The sequence below is a fragment of the Trichoplusia ni genome, chromosome 4 (genome assembly GCF_003590095.1).
Source record: "Trichoplusia ni isolate ovarian cell line Hi5 chromosome 4, tn1, whole genome shotgun sequence".
Classification (NCBI taxonomy): domain Eukaryota; kingdom Metazoa; phylum Arthropoda; class Insecta; order Lepidoptera; family Noctuidae; genus Trichoplusia; species Trichoplusia ni.
The window spans coordinates 16,429,943-16,448,731 of record NC_039481.1 but is presented as its reverse complement, the minus strand read 5'-3'; the positions used below and the strand labels follow the sequence as shown (position 1 = coordinate 16,448,731).

Sequence of the window (18,789 nt, the reverse complement as noted above, 5' to 3'; positions counted from 1 at the left end):
ACAACTGATTGGAATAGCATGAGTAGCTAAATTCTATAAATTGCAAAGTAATTGTATGTTACCTGTATCGACACTCTCGATTCTGGATCAATGTCAACTTTACAAGGCTCTATCTTAAATTCTCTGGGCCACTGAGGAATTTCAGGCTTAGGTTTCTCAGCGACTGCGTAATCGGTCAAAGTAATACTGCTTATTTCAGGTCCGTCCGATGATATTTTGAGAGTTCCACTAACTTGCACCACTGACTCATTAATAACATCCAATTCCATTGTTTTTGGTACTCCTAGATCAGAATGCAACGAGTGTCAGTTTAGATTCTAAATACGAGATAGTTTATCGCTACTCATATTGCAAACCTCCTAATCATCTAGATAGTTAGTAGTTAGTTCTTACCTACACTAACGATTCCGAAATCTAAACATGGTATGCTAAAAGTAAGGGACGGGTATATCACTTCGCCTCTGAAAAAGAATAATGGTATCAAAAGCAAAACTTCAAATTAAATATATTTATTAAATAAACTACAGGAAACAGACAAACTTACTTTAAATACAGCTTTAAAACAACATCCGTATCACGAATAGTAAAATTGATCTCTTCAAAGAACGGCCCTTGATTGGAATTACTGAAGGAGACGATGAATATTTCTTTATCACCAGGTCTTAGACAGTTCAGTTCCGGAGAACAAGTTATTGTACTGCCGAACAGCGTAGGAACTTCCTTGTACACTATCACACCATTAATATGGCCTAGAACCACAAACATACATATTTACAATCCAGGTCCTAGTATACTGACAATCATTAAAAATCTAATTTATGTTTATACTAATTCAACTCATCTTTGCGAACATGTACTGTGGCACAGTGACTGTACAGTGACGACGTATACCAATACACCTTTCATTAGTGTACCTAACACTGTCACACAAATGAATGCGCGCACAGATGATTTAGTCTTATATGTACCTTTATTGATAGCAACGACTTCATAGTTGTAAGTTTTGTTAATATACACGCAGTCCAAATCAAGAGTCTCAACATTCAGATTAATGGAGGGAGGTATCGATATTCCTATCAGCTTCAGAGGCACTCGGTTCACAGAGCCATCGATGTCTAGATATGCTGTTGCATTAAACTCTCCTATCTCCTTAGGGCAAAACGTTATTGATAATTCTGTCGATTTGTTAGGCCATAACTTCCCAGCCTGTTGAGTAAAACGTGTTAGATGAAAATATCGTATACTAAGTAGACTATCTTACAATTTGAAATGAATGAAAAGTACTTACTATTGGTGTTATAGTGAAGTGTGTATTCTGAAAATGCAATGATTCGTCTGCTACGAGTGCTTGTATTTCATCATAGAATATCCTAGTATACACTCTTTCATGTTCGTCACTAGTCAATACATCGTATCGCACCAACTTCGTATACTTTGTTGATTCACTCGATTTCAAGTTGTAAAATATCGTCGCTAACTTGACTTTCTCTTCAAAATCTATTCCACAATAATGTAGAAGTAAGATAAAATATTACCCATAGGATAATTATGTTGTCTAAAATTTAATATGAAGTCACCCGTACCGTAATAAACACAGTCGTTTTTCATACACATATAAGTAAGGACATGGTCGGATTTATTAGTTATCTTGAAAGTCTGTTGTCGCATCATAGTGTTATACGTGTCAAAGAACCGAACCACTTGCTTCTCCAGCTCTATACTGACCGTGTATGTTTTGCCTGACATCATAACGACGAAGTTTTCCCCTAAAATATGTACAACATTAATGATAAGAGTACTGACCGATCTGAACCTCACATCGACCTAATAAAATTCATGCATTCCAAATAATTTGTCACCTGTTTCGAACAATGCATTCAATATTCCACGCGTCTCTCCCAAGTGCATCGTTTTGAAAGTTACTTTAACGTCGATTTTCTGTTTCGGATTTAAATATGCCGATTTGGGTAGAACTGAAAACGGACTGTAGATACAATAATAAGAACCATAAGTGAAAAATAGCATAATTCTAATTCTATAGATTGATAAGATTCATGAACTCACCATTTACAATTAAAAGTAAAGCCCGCCGGTACCATTCCAATATTGTGGATTGGCACTAAAACATGGTTTTCCACTTTCAGAGGAATCTGTGGGATATCAATTCTGTCAGGGAAATCGAAAATTGGTCTAGGACCCATGGCTGCAAAAAAACAATGCATTACTGTTTAGTTACTATTCATAGAATTTTTAATATATGTCACTAATAAATAAACCGACCTATTAGAGGCAAAACATACTGATCGACATCAGTGTAGAAAGATACTTTGTGGGTGTAGTCCTCGTACTGTACGGGCATAAAGGTGACAGCGAAGGTGACGCTGATCCCCGGAGCCAAACGCGACAGCAGCACTCCACCACAAGGCTTGATGAAGAAATACGACGACTCCTTGTACACCATGTTAAGAAACGTCGGCCCCTGCACGAACAACACGAAATCCAGTGTAAAATAAAAAATGTGAAACAGTTCAAGAAATTCAAGTAAGAAAGAAAAGTTGTGGTAACCTTGCTTATATTTTTAACAGAAAATTTGGCGACGATCTTATCATTAGGCTTAAAGTTTTGAAACACGATCAGTCTGGGCGTGAAAGACAACACAGGCTTGTTGGTTTCCTTGTTGCTGGCACGGAGGAGGTTATCCACTTCTATGTTATTTAAATTCTGCAGCCGCTGCTGCGTACTCATTTTCATTTCCCTTTCATATTCAGAAGGAGTTATCTGACAAGGAGATACTAGTGTTAGAACATACTCGTAATGTTTACAAGACATAACAGTGTATGCAATTTGGTATCGCTATACAGTCTGATAAAGCTCAAAAAAAATTACCTCTGTCGAGGGCTGAAGTAATTTCTTTTTAGCAAGTAAATGGTACAATTCTGAAGTAAAATATCCATTTTGCTTAAACTTCTGCAATATTTCCATACTGCAAATGCTACTTCACTCACTGACATGACACAACATTGTTTACATGGAAACAGTTTGATAAAATTTGAAACACATTAGAACACTCCACTGTAACAAATAGGTTGGTGAATGCAAATAGTTTGCTGAAGAAAGTTATGTAATTTAACTTTGTTTTTGATCAAAATTATATTTGCACCCATCGCCTTTTTATCTCTCTATTTCACACCATAAACGGTTCACAATCGTATGTTTGTTTTAAATAGCTTTTCGCACTAAGTATGCATTTTAAATTAAGTATTCATTAAGAGAGTCATGGCAGTCAGCTGTGTCTGTGGCGCTACATAATGTTTACGGAAATCGCTCACACGGCATAGCACAAATATGATTTTTCTTATGTAAAACTGGTCCAGACTTTGTAGCAAGCTTTCAAATAATCCTCTCAGTGTTAAAAAATAGAATTCATCATTAGCGAGCTAAGCAATTAAACAGTATTCTAAAAATGCTCTTGATAGATTATCAAAAGCCGTTAATAAGAAGCAATTTCGCAAGGTATTTGACTGGTTAGAGAGGGCATTGGGATGAGTGCGGAAATAGCAGCGCGTCGTAATTTTAGTAGAATCGGGGCAACGCGGCCGCGGACAGAAATAGAGGCGGCGGCACACGCGTCTTCCCGCTGTCAATTTCGTCCGCATAGGGCGCCCGATTAGCAGTGACCGGCCACTCGAGCTGCGAGGAAAGTGTTGCACGGTGCCGCGCAAGCCCGCGTCGCGCCGCGCGCCGCCTGGACGTCGCGAGTGCAGTGATACAGGACCGTGCAATTGCATAATTGGGAAAAAATGACCTTTGGTGCGCCAAACAGTGAATTTTAGTGTTGTTTATGTAGAGTTTAAGACATTTAAGTGATAAACCGGCAAAGGTAAGAGTAGTTGCAACTCATATATAAAACTAATTATGTCATCAAGAAACTTAAACCGGGATAACTATGCGTTTATATTACACGACCTAACACATAGGTAGTTGCTATTTGTTATTTACATAGAGTGAACACACTTTCGATATTTTGGGATATGAGTGGCGGAATATAGGTCGACAAGGCGTCGACTCGACAACGCCCGCTCTATACCGAATCCCGGTCATAGCTGACGGTTGCAAATGTTAATAATATCGTTATTCTTCTTTTTGCACTGTAGAAGGTAACGTTTACAAATACTTAATTCTTTATATTCTTGCAGCGTATTATCCTAATAAAACACTGCAGACTCCAACGACCTGCCTTCACGACTGGCAGAAACTTTCATCTAATTCTATTGAACGTATAATTATAAGTATAAGCAGCTATCACACCGTGGCTCTTCGTTATATCTTTTATACTGTGAATGCACATAGATGCTGAAGGGTCGCGGTCGCGATCTGCGCGGCATGACGTCGCCGCCGGCGCCGGCGCACCTCGCCTTCCGCCCTCCGACGATTGCGCACGCAGCAATGCGGCCGGCCACGCCATCGATGCCGCGAGCCGCCATGAGACCTGAACCAGACTACGAGGTGGTCGAGTTCCCCAGTGAGCAGTATGTCAACGCAAAGATACAACCGCCGCCGCCCCCGCCGCCGAGACCACCCACGGGTTGGTGTACTACTCAAATAAATACACTAACAAAACTCATCTTATCAATACCCGACAGCTTCTAGTGCAAGTCTCGAAGTGATGTAGTCAACGTCTTATATGTATTGTATACTGACAACTTTTGACTCTTGAGTTACGAAAATTGTTTACAACAATAACATAAGGACTTATTGTTTTAAACAATTTCAGTATTGATGACACACGGATCATGTATGTTGTGCATACGATAATGAACATAATAAAAAACCTTGAGAATACAAATTTGGACCAGGAAAGACCTATTAGACAAAGGTGTGCAATGCTCGTTCAGCTGTTAAGCAACGATGTTGTTTACCAACAATAAGTAATGGGAAATTCTGAATTTCAATATTCCTGCTGTGTCCAGGACACCCTCTGGAAGCTGGTGCGTCTTGCGGACTTTGCGGGGGTGGAGGAGCCCGCGTGCGCTGCGCCGAGTGCGGGCGCCGGGCGCTCTGCGCGTCCTGCGATGACATGTACCATCGACACCCCAAGCGTAGGCACCACCAACGACAAGTAATGATGAAAATATCCATGTTAATCTTTTCTTTTCAATTTCTGACCGAAATTATTGGTTTGCAGTTAGAAGTCTTGCATGTTATAATTGTAATTAATTATTTCGATTACAGGCCTTATCACAGTCACAGTTACGAGACGAAAGACCGCCACTTCCACCTAAAACCGCTCCTCCTGTGCCTCCGCCGCGTAAACACAAGGTGCAAACGATATTTATTGCAAGGTAATGACAACACAGATCTGTTTTATGAAAATAATTTAAAGCAATTCATGTTACAGGTCGGCGGAGACAGGATGAGTGCTAGTCCAAAACCACCTATGATGGTGGACCAAAGACGAGCTACTCTAAGCTCTCCTCATCATATGCCTGTGATGATGGGAGCACATACAGGCCAGATTGCTGCAGCGCCATCCGGCAACCATTTCGCCCTCCAACAACAGCATGCCCCTCAGATACCCCTACATCTTCAAACTAAGCTGTCAACAACACCTACACCAAACCACCTCGGTAGCATGCCTTTCCTGCACGCCAACGCACATCACGCTGCAGCGACTGCTCCGCCGGTACAAGGTCAATCGAATACTCTTTCTCATATGAATGCCGCCTGGAGTAGACCTCGAGGTTCATTGCAAGGATTTGGGATGCATCCAAACATGGTAATAATTATAAACTTAAAATCATGTTCATTCTCTTGTATGACCATCATTATTTTTGAGGATTATATTAAATAACAAGAAATATTTTTAGAACCTACCGCCTGCCGAGAATTGGGAAAACGCAGAGGGTATGAATCCGGCTATACAAAGCTGGAATCGGCCCTTACGTCGAGGTGCATCAGTGTTAGAGTTGAGTGGTGAATCAGCAGCGGCGTGCGTTGGATGTTCGCACTGTGCACCCATGCCGTGGCGTTACGGAAGCTGCGCCAGCCTCGACCACGCCTGGCCGAACAATGCTCCTGGATGGCCACCTACTTGCTGCCCACCAGGACATCCAGCTCATAATGCCCAGATGCATCCACATCAGCATATGCACCAACCACAGACTCCGCAGCCTTACAGAAGAGGTAAAATTGAATTTCGAATCGAGTTTCTAATAGTTGTAGGGTATTTTACAATTTATGAAGGTTCAATAATAACGTAAACAATGATTTCAGCGGAGAGTCGTGCAGTTTCCCGAACTGGGTCTAGAGCAGGATCACGAGCACCTTCACCAGCCATGAGCGTGCGGTCCAGGACTTCTCGGCGTACGAAGCACCGCACACCTTCACCCCCGCCGGTGCCGTCGAGTGACGCAGATTCCGAAAGTGAAAGCGAGAGTGATCACGCTCCTCAACCTAACCACTCCAAACCACAAGAAAAAAGAGAGGAATCCCTAGGCCCAGCTGCCCCACCACCCACTACTACGTGGCAATGCGAGCACTGCACCTATGTTAATGAGCCTGGAGTGCGGGTGTGTGCCATCTGCTGTCGAACTCCAATCACTGCCCCTAAAACAGTTGCTAAAGATGTAATTGAAAATGTTGAAAGACTGAGAATCACTAGTAAGGAGTCGCCGTCACCTGCACGTGTAGTTCAAGAGACAAGAGTTGATAGAGGTAAATTAAAATCTGTATGCTGGACGCCTGCCACCATGTCAGAGACCGCCTGTGTTACTTGGCACGGGTATGGTACACTGTAAACGCGTACAACTGAAAAGCAAATCTTACTTTAATAGGTTGTAAAGGACCCCTGTACTTATTCCATACTATTATTGATAATTTAAGAAAGCATTCTTCTTTTTCAGAAGTACGATCTGCTTCAAAACCTAAGAAAGAACGTACCTCCACTGGATGTGGTCCGTCGCCACCACGTGAAGCAAATAATATTAAGAAACCATTCAATCGACTCGTCACGCCAACACGAGAGCAAAACACTTATGACGAAAACTTACATGAAAGGAATGATATGGCCGTGGGCCCGTCGCCGCCTAGGGAGGTTCGGAATGGCAAACAGGCAAAGCGAGATACGAGTACGGAAATATCGCCTCCTCGTGATTCTAATAAAACAATGAGGGTGTCTCCTTTCCGTGATAGCAAAGAAATACCGACAACGGTAAAAAGACACAGTATATCGGTTGGTCCATCACCACCTAGAGAAAACTCACCGCGAAACAATGTTATTACGCCAAATGTCCAAAAAAAGTCCACTGGGACGTCTCCACCGCGAGACGTTACTAACCAGCGGCCATCTTCTTCAGCAACAAACAAAACAAATGTATCCAACACTGGCACATCACCACCACCGCAAAGCATCTCGACGCAGGTAAAACTATACGGAACTGGCATCATGTTTACCAAGAACAACAAAAACTGGCCTCTCCATCCATTTGTTTTAATACATCGAAAATATTATTTATTTGTTATTCGTGATTTAAGAATTTCTTCACATTATTAGTAGCTTAGTAATAATATGAATTGGTAGAACTTGATTCTTACTCATTGTATTATATTTACTTAGACTTACGAAGTTCCGAATTCGACTGCATGGGAACGTGCATCGTCAGTATCAAGATCACGACCGCGGCGACGTTTTCGTGACGATATCAGAAGAGAACGATCTCAAAGCAGACATTCTATGTCCAGTGATACTCGTGTAAGTCTTACATATATTTTTTAATATTGCTTTATTTTGGACGTACAATAACGTACTTATTTAATGTGTTAGGAAAGCGACCGAAGTGTGAGAACAGCAGGTGCGAGTAGCAGATGGGAGTGGCGAGAGCGTGACAGCAGTCCCGGAGGTGAATGGGCAGACAATTACAACAGTCGCCTGTCTCGACGCGCCTCGCATCTCGATTTACGCCGGGCGAGACCCAATCACCGGTCTAGCTATTACGGCTCTGAGGTACAAAAAAAAATCCCGCCGTCAAACAAAATAAAATAGTGTCATATGATTCGATTTAAATACTCGCCCCATTCATTTGTACGTTTCCAGGCACCCTCTCCTGAACGTCAGTCTACAACCCGGGCTATTTCCCTTGAAGCTCTAGCTGGAGCGGGGGCCAAGCGCGAAGCGGAAAGAGGAATGGAATTAGCTCAGTTAATGGGTGAAGCTGAAAGGCTCGGATTCAGCGCCGCGGAAGTACAAGCTGCGTTGACTCAGAGTCCAGCGGCACCATTGGCTTGGTTACGAGAACGCTGGCCAAGTCTATGTGCTGGAGTGCGTGCGGCTGCCGCACGTCTGGCTCCTTCAGCCGCCATTACTGAGCTGGAAGCAAGGGCGGCTCTTGCTAGGCATAGAGGAGCAATGTGGCCTGCTGTAACAGAATGCGTAGATAGACACCGTCGGCAGGTATATTTAGCTTGTTAATATTTTTATCTCGTTTAATTACGATAAGCATAACAACATAAATACTTATTTCCAAAATATTTTTAGACGGACGTTATTAGTGTTGGAGAAGAGGGACGACTACGAGGTCACGTTTGGGGGTCCCCTGCGGGCGCAGACGACGACGCTGCACCTCCTCGCTCCTCATCCCGCCAATCTCACCGCTTGCGCGGTAATCTTAAACGAACCACAAAACAATAAAATAACGTTGCAATACAAGATCACATCATCATCGTAACACGTCATAACCTTCACTTTACATTTCAGCAGAAGATAGTTCAGATGAGTTTGAAGCACCGACACCGCCTAAATTTCAAGACGACGACTGGATGTATTTACCACTTAATGTGAATATTAATGATTATGAACGAGAAGCAAATCTTATGGAAGACAATTACTCCGACAAAAAGGCTGTAACTGAAAATAAAGATGATATAGCCAGAAAACTAAAGATGCTCCTCCAAGAAGCTGGGATTCCTTTGGTTGATGAAAAACTACTTTTACAGGGCTTGTTATCTGGTAATGGAGTATATGAGCCTCCTGCAACTCCTGCAAATAATAATGTCATTGAAAAAGCACAGCCTATTGATTTTATTCAATCTGAAAATGATTTTATAGATGCCTACAATGCACTTACGAGATCAAGTCCTTTACCCAACATAAATAAAACAAACGATAATGCAGATATTGCAAATGTTAATGAACTTAAAGTCACAAACACGACGATTATGGAACCAAAAGTCTTAAAAGAAAGTAAAGAAACCCACATGAATGTTTCAAATAGCGATAACGCAGAAAACCAAAAGCAACAAACCCCACAGCATAGCGTGATTGTGATTAATAATGAAACGCTAGAAAAAAATCACCACCAAAATGAAAAAATAAAGGTTATGGAACAATTTGAAGTTTCTAACGAAGATAATCATAATTTAGCATTAACAACAGAAAGTCCTACAGAAGATTTTGTCATTCCATCTGAAACACAAGAAATTATTCTTGAACAAAATAATTATATACAAACTGAAGACAAATCTAACAATTTGTCAACTATTGTTGATAGCACGCAAAGACTTATACAACAGATGAAAGAAGAAATTAATTCTGACATTCATTCTATTGATGGTAGGACAGTGTCTCAAAGTGAATCTGAAACTAGTTCAGAGGGATCTGATGATGAACAAGAGTCAAGTTTTAGTGAATCGGAGGAAAGAACAGATAACCTAACATCAGACGAAAAAGAAATGACAAGTTCTGAAGACGAAGACCCAGAACCAATTCAAAATGAGGTCATAGCAGATCAGTACAGATCTAGTTCTGAGGAAAATGATACGTTTGAAGAAGCATTAGACCATGTAGAAAATCAGTTGGAAGATTTCAAACATGTAAACATTGAAATGCTTGATTCAATTGCTCGCACACTGCAAGAGGAACATACCTTTTCAGTAAAAGTGGTGGATTCAAATGCTGACAATATTCCGAAGCCAACGAGAAAACAAGATTTAAATAATAATTTGTTTGTTGCAGTAAACAGCTTCGAAGAAATTTATGACGATCTTACTTCTCAAAATAATAAATTTAATAATGTAAATCATGAACCTGTTGCATCCCAAAATACAGACAAAGAAATAGAAACGAATAATGTTAAATTACTTGCAAAGGAGTCAATAATAATTTCCCAAATGAAAGCCATAGTACCTACAAAATTAATTATTACCGAAAATGAACATCCTAAATTAAAAGCACAAGTCGAGTACATTGAAGAACCACAGACTGAAAAAATTGATATACAAGATGAAATAAATTCTTTGCCAAACACGGAGCCTAATAATCAAACTTACCAAAATATAAACACATTGCCTTCAGAAACTAATAACCTTGTGGAAAATAACTCACACAAAATCACAGAAAATGTAATAATAAATGAGGCGCATGATTCTACAGGCCTTGCTGCTGTTGTATCCAATAGCAACATCAATAATATAATACCAGAAAATCCCAACGCTCTCATCCAACAAGCGACTAATACATCCGAAAATGTATTTTCAGAAACAACAATTGATACCAGTAGTATTAAAAACTCAACAACGAACAAGTCCAACATCCCAAAACTAGTAAAAATCATACCAAGTAACAAACCAAAAAATGACAAAAATGCACCCAAGCTCATTGTTTCAAAGGTCCCTGTGCGACGAACATCAATTAAGCAACATCCTGCACCTGCTCCACCTAAAACTCATTTTGGTAATATTACAAGTGGTCATGTAAAGCAGTTACAAACTAGACTCTTTAATAACAAAGTAACTCCCTCCAAGCCTGCTCCCACTCCACCTGAAGAACCCGAAGTTAAACCATCAACTTCAACGCTTAGCAAAAAAAAACAAGCTCCTCTCCCACCCACAAAACATCAACAGGAAAAGCAGATCTCCCCGCCCAAAACAACGCCTACAAAAGAAAAGAAACAATTTTTCCGCGAAACGTGTCGGACTGAAGATGAATGGACCGAAAGCGATTCTGAAGACTCGCAAGTACAAATTATGAGACCTACTGAAGAATCAACACATAGACCGCCGTCACCGCCTCCGCCAATTACTATGCGTCGTGTTTCCGGACAAATAATTGATTTGGCTAAAGTACGACTTCCAGAAGGTTCTCCGGAGGTAATAAAATATATCAGCTTCAAACAGTACCGGTACAAACTTATTTACTCTACTAACTTACCTCATGTACTTTCAGAGGCAAGCCCGAATGCTACTCGCTGAAGGTGCGACTGAAACATGGGAACAGGCACAACTAGCAGTTGAATTAATATCGCAAGGTGCCGATCCACCAGCTGCATTATTAGCCGCTCTCGAATGCGCTGACCTCACTTCAGCTCTCGCGTATTTATATCAAGACTGTGAACTCTGTGCATCCCGTTTACCTGAGCATGAGGTCAGCTAAGGAAATACTAACTTTTCTTGACCTTTCTGTGCCCAGGCTAACAGATTAAATTTTTATAGATGGTGTCAATGTTGCGTTGTACGCATCGCTGCTGTCGAGAATGTGCACATCTATATTTTACCGTACAAATTACGGAACGAAGTATCGCCGACTGCGTATGCCCGTATTGTAAGCTACCCGAACTGGAAAGCTTACCGGAAGATGCTTGGCTTGAATATTTTGCACATTTGGACATACTTTTGAAAACTTTGCTCGAAGTAGAAGTTCATGAATTGTTTCAAAGAAAGGTAATTGACAACAATATAATTCACAAATACATTTTACATCCTACAAGTCATTTGTGCAAAAAAATATTCGTACACCCCTTTATAAACAGACTAGCTTTTGCCCGCGACTTCGTTCGCGTGGACTTCAGGTTCGTCCCGTCTAGTCTAGCAATGTAAGCGCAAAAAATGTGTTTTTTTACGACCTCACATTAGAAACCTCAAAAATTGTAGCCTATGTGTTATTCTGATGTATAAGCTATATTGTGGTAAAGTTTCATTCAAATCCATTCAGTAGTTTTTACGTGAAAGAGTAACAAACATCCATACATCCATACTTACAAACTTTCGCCTTTATAATAGTAGTAGGATTTGCAAACCCCACAGTTAATTGAACCGTTATTTCTTTTCTTTAAATAAGTTTTATACTGATTACAGTTACGAGACCGAACTTTGGCTCGCGATCCAAACTTTAGATGGTGTATGGAATGCTCATCTGGTTTTTTTGTTCATCCGAAACAAAAACGAATCCGATGCCCAGAATGCAGGTCTATAAGCTGCGCTTCGTGCAGAAAACCGGTACGTTCATCAAATAACGAAAAATCCTAATCTAAATAATCCTCATCACGAATCCCTCTATTCATTCTTTTTTTTTCAGTGGACAGCTAATCACGAAGGACTGAGTTGTGAACAATATACAGCATGGTTAGAGGACAATGATCCTGAACGTTCAGTTACGGCAATACAGCAACATTTGAGGGACAATGGCCTGGAATGTCCCCGGTGCCACTTTAAGTACTCCTTGTCCAGGTATAGCATGAAAGAAATAATACCTTTTTCACATTTTAAAACGTATTTAATTAAAAGTCAATTTAATAATACTCTGACACAGGTTGCAGCTGCAAACGTGTTCTGAACACGTTATTGTTAAATATTCTCCGTTGATATTATATTAAATATTATAATATTAAAATGCCCGAATATCTCGTTTTCGTCTGTTTAGACGTGTTTCAAAATCGTTGCAAAGTAATACAACTTATTAAACATTTCAGAGGGGGCTGCATGCACTTTACTTGTACTCAATGCAAATATGAGTTTTGCTACGGCTGTGGAAAACCATTCACAATGGGCGCACGATGCGGTTTAAGTGATTATTGTGCAAAATTGGGATTGCATGCGCATCATCCAAGAAATTGTTTGTTTTATTTACGTGATAAGGAGCCCCACGAATTACAAACTTTACTTCAGGTACGTACGATTTTTGTCGTGACGAAGTTAAATCAAGGCGTTGTAGGACTTAGCTCTAGGCTTATTTTATTCCAGGTTATTGAATTTAGTAACTTACACTCAACTTATTTAAAAATTATTAATGCCGTGTTGAAAATCTTGATTCAAACATGGACAGAAAAAAGTACCGAGGCACAAATTTTAACCAGCACTTGATAAAATTTCAGATGAACAACGTAACATTTGAATCGAACGCTGCCGAAGGCAGTACCGGACGCTGCCCCGTGCAGTTGCAGCGCGAAACACCCACTGGACTGGTGGACGGCACGTGTGGCAGTGAAGCCCCCACAAATTACGCAGGGCTCTGCAAGTAAGGATTAATCGGAACTATCTACAAGTTCATGCTATCCCTATATAAGATAAATCTTTACAATGTGGTCTCATTAACATTTCTTATAATTTTATTTTAAATTTTAAAAAATAACAATACTATTTTTTAATTAAATATATAAATGAAATCAATGAAATAATGTGATAATATTTTTTTATTGGTGTATTTAACTACTATATATTACCATTGACATTTATCACTAACGAACTAAGTACTAAAATTTACGGTTTGCAACCGGAAATAGGTTTCCTAGTTGAGTAACACAGATTTTGTGTCAGAAATATTAAAATTTGTTTCCACATTATAAAAAAGTACTTGTAGAGGTGTCGTCTAAATTATATTCATTCACATAGAATTTACAAGCAATTAGCTTCACTACCCTTATGAAATGTTAAAATAGCCAAGAGTGAGGGAGGCGAGCGCGGCGATGAGTGAGGCATGTGCTTGCAGGAACCATTACCTGGAATACCTGAGTCGGTTGATTCGGCGCTGCAGTGTCGACCCGCTACCGATCCTGGGCGTGGACGACCTGGAGACGCTGGTGCGGCGCGCCGCGCTCCGGCCGCCGCCGCGGCCCTACGGCTCGCTAGACGGCCTCTACAAGCGGGGCCTCGTCGAGGTGTGTTGACACAGGCTGTACTTGCAGGACGCACTACGTGGAGTACCTGGCGGGGCTGGCGCGCGGCCTAGACCCTATCCCCATCATGGACGTGACCGAGCTCGTGGCCGAGCTGCGCCGCCGCGCACTCCCGCTGCCCGAGCGCGGGCCTTGGGACAGTGACCCCATCTATGCCGGGATGTGTGCGGAGGTACAAGCCCTACATGCCTTGAGGCTACGTAGTCATGGACGTACATGACCGTCAAATATCAAATCATGTTTCAAACAGAAACATTCCAAACAACATTTCAAACAGACAAACGTTTTTATACTTTGTATGGCAACAACATTAGTTTTAATCTGAACATGACTAAACCAGTAAGCTATAATAAATTGTTACTACACAAACTTTACTCGATAACATAATTTTAATTATTTAAAAAAATATATACTCCAACTCCAATTTTTTTTTAATGTTTATGTTGCTTTTACTGCAGCTACAAATTTATATTTCTGTTACAGATAGTAAAAGAGAAGATTCCACTGGATTGACAAGATTTCAGACGACTTTTGTGTCGGTTGCTTCAAAGAATAATGTATTTATTATAATGTACCCAATAATTTATAATACATATTAACACAAAATAAAATACTACAATATGTTTATTAAAGTCCAATTTATTATCCTTAAAAACATAGGACATAAAAGTAGTACATAATATTGATCAGCCAACGCAAGTAGCTCAGACCTGACATATTATAATGTTTTAGAAAACTTGAACTCACGTAGGTCCATACAAATTAAGATATCTGGGATGAGAGATGAGTCAGTGTTTGCCAACTCAGTGGTTTAACAAGGCTTTCATCACTATATGAGAGCACAGTCTGGCTCTATATTGAAGTATTTACAGGCTTCCAATATTAAACAAAAGTAAAAGTCGTCATCTCCGGGCGAAGTTTTCATTCATGTGTCGTTTATCCCTTTGAATGTAATGCCGATTAGAATGAATTCGACTTTCTAGTGAGTCCGGCAGAGCTCGTGCGTCACTGTGGGAGGAGATCCTGGGTACGAGCGCGGCTTTCTCCGCGCGAGCGTCGGCGCTTCGCTGCTCGGCTACACGCCGCCCTCGTTCTATCTCCCGCTCAGCTCCTGCAGCCGCCATTTCAGCTAATCGAGCAGCTTTCTCCTCCTCAGTCATGCCGCCTCGCTTCCTACCCTCTCGTTGATCACTGTCCCTGTTCCGTCGATCATCTTCCCTGGGATACCGTCTTCCTGAGTCATGTTTACTTGAGTACTCTTCCTTATAACTTCGCGTACTAGTATAATAACCTTGGTCGTAGTATCGCGTGTATTCTTTTCTATTCTGTTCGGGAGAATTTCTCCTATCTTTCTTAGACTTTACTTCATCTTCACCGTACTTACCGCTTTCGGAGCTTTGCCTTTTCCGGGAGTCGATGGAATATTTCTTGTCACTGTGATAATCTGCTGATCTTTTACTAGATTTTTGAACCTCAGGACTGCTTTCTTTCTTTGATTGTTCTTCATCACTGGAAGAATCTTTATGCTCTTTCTTCTTCTTTTTACTTTTCTGTCGCTTCTCCTTCTTTTTCTTTTTCTGCTTTTTCACCTCAGGTGACGACTCCACTGAGGAATCATCAGAATTAAGAAGAGTAGCTAAATCAAGACCTTTCTTACCTCCCAAAGCATTCAATTTGGCTGCAAGTAAATCATCAAGATTTTTGTCTTTCTTTTTGGGTGCTTTCTTAGATTTTGACTCCTTTTTTGCATCCTGCAATATTTAAAATATTATATAAGTACTTTAGCTACACAACAAATACCTAAAACAATATGAAAAGCATTTAGTAGCTTACCTGTTCTTTTCTTAGCAACTCAGCCAGTTTACGCCGTTGCAATGGATTGTTTAACAAAGCAGCACGGGCAGCTCGCTCCCTTTCCTTTATCAATAACAAAGGGTCTTCTCGTATTTTCCGGGACATGTCAACTTGTGTATCGCCAGCTGCAGTTATCATGCTGGACCCCACTACCCTCCGTGAGACAGCCGGGATCGCATCCTGTTCTGGCTTCTCTGATTGGTCAGCACTTTTATCAAGAGACTTTCCAAGCAAATAAGCTTCTTGTTCTACTTTCTTATCAGGTTTCTGCAATAAATGAACTAGAAAATTTAATAGAGTAGAGAAGTATACAAATTCCATATATTATTTATACTAACTGAACTGTAACTTGAAACAATTTTCTGTTTTTGGGAGTGGGTAATTTTAAGCAGCTTTTATCATTCCAGAATACATAAAAACTCCAAAATAAGTTTTCTCAATGCCAATTATAACAGTTGAATAGAGTACAATAGAGCTCAAGTCCTATCATGACTTATAAAAGTTTCCTATACATTATCTCCTGGATATTATTAATGAGCCTTACACAAATATGGTAAGCTAAATTTAAAATGACAATTATACCAAACAATATTTTAATGGTGTAATGAGGAAAATAATCAAACAGTTCATTATCATGACAGCATTTCCCATGGTTTGCAGACTTTGTCAACTTTTATACTCTAACAATCATTTAAAAAACCACTTCAGCAATGGATTATGTTACAATGAACAACAATTTCGTCAACGAAACTATGTGAGAGGTCAATATTGTCATATGTTTTTGTTATGAGAAATTAAATGTTTTCTACATACATCATACATCCAAGACAAGCGATTGTCGTTGGCTGAGGTACTGCCATGTTTCATGAGGTTGTTCAATTCACTCCGGTCTCGTTCTTCAGCGTGCTCACGTTGTAACTCTATCATCCTCTTCTTTTCCTCCGCAGCAGCTTGCTCTGCCTTCCAGACGCGTTCCTGATTCTTCATAGTGTTTGGATGCCATGATTTCTTCGAGTTCTGAAATGAAACAATTTAATCAATTTGGACTATGCCTTAGAAGAATGTCACGGGGAATTCTTAAAAAAAAATTGAATCGTATCTGCAAAAAGAAAAAAAAAATTTGAAATCAGAAATACAAATAGAAAGTTCACTCTATAAATATACTGTACCAAGTCTCCTCCTCCCATTTCACACTTAGCGTATCTTTAGAACGATCTTATGATGTATTTTAATAACTCTTTACGAGCTAAGTCCTAATTTAAAGAATGTTTTACTAAAATCCTCTTACGATTTGACTATTTAGTATTTATGCACTTGACAGTTAAATGACACTAGCAATCTAGCAATTGATTACATGACAGTTGTTGTTTGTCTATGATAGACCTTTTCATTCCGCTAATAACTAAAAACAAGTCACCTGCGTTCATTACAAAGACATTATATACTCTAGAAGAGTATAATTATTTTGCAGCATATTACAATATAATATGCTGCAAACGTACGAGCTTCACATACAGACCTAGTAGTATATTATTTTTGTGCTATGCTGTGTATCTATGGCCTAACGAAATTCTAAACGGATTTTATGCTCCTAATTTGTTAAAGTGAGCCTGACACTACTTACCTTAAACGTCATCTTTAGCATCGGTAAACTGTATATGTATTACAGTTTAATTCAAGCTACTATAAAACTTGAGCAGTGCAAAAAACATTATAGCTTTTCCGTGTTTTTTTTCCTGGCATCACTAAAACAGTCTATGGTCGTTGATGTACTGACAATAGTCATGATTTTAAAGCGCGACTAAGTATTTTGGTCCTAGAAGGTACGGTTGAAGCAGTTATAGCTTACGCTTGAGCTACACACCGCGACGTTTGTTATTTCAGATATGTACATTTCTGCTTTGTGAAATTAAGAATAACACCAGCTTTTTCTGAATTTGACTGGCTAAGAGAAAGATCTAAATAATAAACCTAACTTTGTAGAAATAAAACAGGTCTACAAAAAAGTCCACCATAGCATATTATCTTCTCTGACATGTCTTTTAATTTTTAAAACTGGATCACTACAGCCATTTTTATGGTTCTTAATAAACTTGTTCTAATGTAATTTATTTTTAGCGTTCTGTATTTTTTTTTTGGGTATATATGGAACTACTTATTATTAATTAAGGTTTCGCAATCTGTCATTCATCCTAGGGCCCCAATTTGGCTACTTATTGTATCGTGAGTGTTTCACTTCACCCCGTACAGAATTTCGAGTTTATGAAAATACGAAGTGTCATATTAATCCTATTTTTATTAATTCATCGGCCATTGTAAATAGCGTAACTGGGGGCCAGGCTTTGTTTAATGAATGTAATCATTTTACTATCTGGCATAATACTTCTTGTAACGAAGCCGCGAACCGAAGCTAGTTCATTCTAACCTTAGCTTGATGAACAACATAATATTATAAGCATTAGTAATGTTCATGTCAACCACTGCGGTAAAACTAACTAATGTTGAAAAAATGTTGATTAAATGAAATAACAACTATCAATATCGTTTTCGACGTACCTAGTGGCTTTCGCAGTGTTGCTATGATGCTAGAATTATAATGAATTCAAAAGGCTCGTCTTCACAACCATTTTTTGCCAATAGCAATGTTTGACACAATTTTTAGTTTATTTACTTGTAAATACCTACAAATTGTGTCACTTCATTAAGTGAAATAGCAGAATGTGAATGATATCTGCAAAATAATTAATACTGAGCCAAGTATTCTGTTACGATAAGTTTTTCTCGGAAATTATGACTCATAGTTGAAAAGGGGTTCGCCTTTACGATTTTAATCGAATTAATTCAACGAGATCTATGTATTGTGGTAAAAAAAGAATAATTATTCAGCTCAACCAGCAACCCTTAAGTAGTTAGTAAATTGCAAAGTACATTACTGTTTACAGTGTTTACCTAAAGTACCTATCTATATAGGACAATAGTAATTTGACATTAA

General features: G+C 39.5%; 3 protein-coding genes across 8 annotated transcripts in view; 1 reads left to right on the top strand and 2 right to left on the bottom strand.

Annotated features, from left to right (window-relative positions):
- The window catches only part of LOC113493302 (hydrocephalus-inducing protein-like), a 32,195-nt gene extending 29,021 nt beyond the window's left edge, over positions 1 to 3,174 (bottom strand). For all 3 annotated transcript variants that reach the window (XM_026871223.1, XM_026871224.1, XM_026871225.1), the window contains exons 1-11: positions 2,887 to 3,174; positions 2,566 to 2,778; positions 2,281 to 2,479; positions 2,065 to 2,203; positions 1,860 to 1,984; positions 1,584 to 1,766; positions 1,289 to 1,497; positions 969 to 1,206; positions 545 to 749; positions 394 to 461; positions 63 to 283 (exon numbers count right to left, since the gene is read on the bottom strand). In XM_026871223.1, the coding sequence (XP_026727024.1) occupies positions 63 to 283; positions 394 to 461; positions 545 to 749; positions 969 to 1,206; positions 1,289 to 1,497; positions 1,584 to 1,766; positions 1,860 to 1,984; positions 2,065 to 2,203; positions 2,281 to 2,479; positions 2,566 to 2,778; positions 2,887 to 2,982 (1,896 nt within the window). In that variant the 5' untranslated portion in view covers positions 2,983 to 3,174. The remainder of the gene's footprint in view (positions 1 to 62; positions 284 to 393; positions 462 to 544; positions 750 to 968; positions 1,207 to 1,288; positions 1,498 to 1,583; positions 1,767 to 1,859; positions 1,985 to 2,064; positions 2,204 to 2,280; positions 2,480 to 2,565; positions 2,779 to 2,886) is intronic.
- A 23-nt stretch (positions 3,175 to 3,197) lies between these two features.
- Positions 3,198 to 14,559, top strand: LOC113493300. 4 transcript variants are annotated; one of them, XM_026871219.1, is made up of 22 exons: positions 3,198 to 3,880; positions 4,351 to 4,585; positions 4,971 to 5,119; positions 5,233 to 5,319; positions 5,399 to 5,776; positions 5,868 to 6,183; positions 6,274 to 6,714; positions 6,903 to 7,420; positions 7,616 to 7,750; positions 7,823 to 8,002; positions 8,093 to 8,449; positions 8,534 to 8,657; positions 8,756 to 11,142; positions 11,219 to 11,416; positions 11,485 to 11,712; positions 12,127 to 12,267; positions 12,347 to 12,498; positions 12,741 to 12,936; positions 13,143 to 13,285; positions 13,757 to 13,847; positions 13,953 to 14,115; positions 14,427 to 14,559. In XM_026871219.1, the coding sequence occupies exons 2-21, from the start codon at positions 4,351 to 4,353 to the stop codon at positions 14,085 to 14,087; spliced, it is 6,591 nt and encodes a 2,196-aa protein (XP_026727020.1). In that variant the 5' UTR covers positions 3,198 to 3,880; the 3' UTR covers positions 14,088 to 14,115; positions 14,427 to 14,559. The 4 variants fall into 4 exon arrangements, with proteins under 4 accessions (XP_026727020.1, XP_026727018.1, XP_026727022.1 ...); XM_026871217.1 differs by having other exon boundaries at positions 8,753 to 11,142; XM_026871221.1 differs by lacking the exon at positions 13,757 to 13,847 and having other exon boundaries at positions 8,753 to 11,142.
- A 5-nt stretch (positions 14,560 to 14,564) lies between these two features.
- LOC113493301 (pre-mRNA-splicing factor CWC25 homolog) lies at positions 14,565 to 17,144 on the bottom strand. The gene is made up of 4 exons (XM_026871222.1): positions 16,967 to 17,144; positions 16,611 to 16,814; positions 15,777 to 16,064; positions 14,565 to 15,694 (listed from the first exon to the last, which is right to left on the bottom strand). The coding sequence occupies exons 1-4, from the start codon at positions 16,982 to 16,984 to the stop codon at positions 14,846 to 14,848; spliced, it is 1,359 nt and encodes a 452-aa protein (XP_026727023.1). The 5' UTR covers positions 16,985 to 17,144; the 3' UTR covers positions 14,565 to 14,845.
- Positions 17,145 to 18,789: the final 1,645 nt, after the last annotated feature.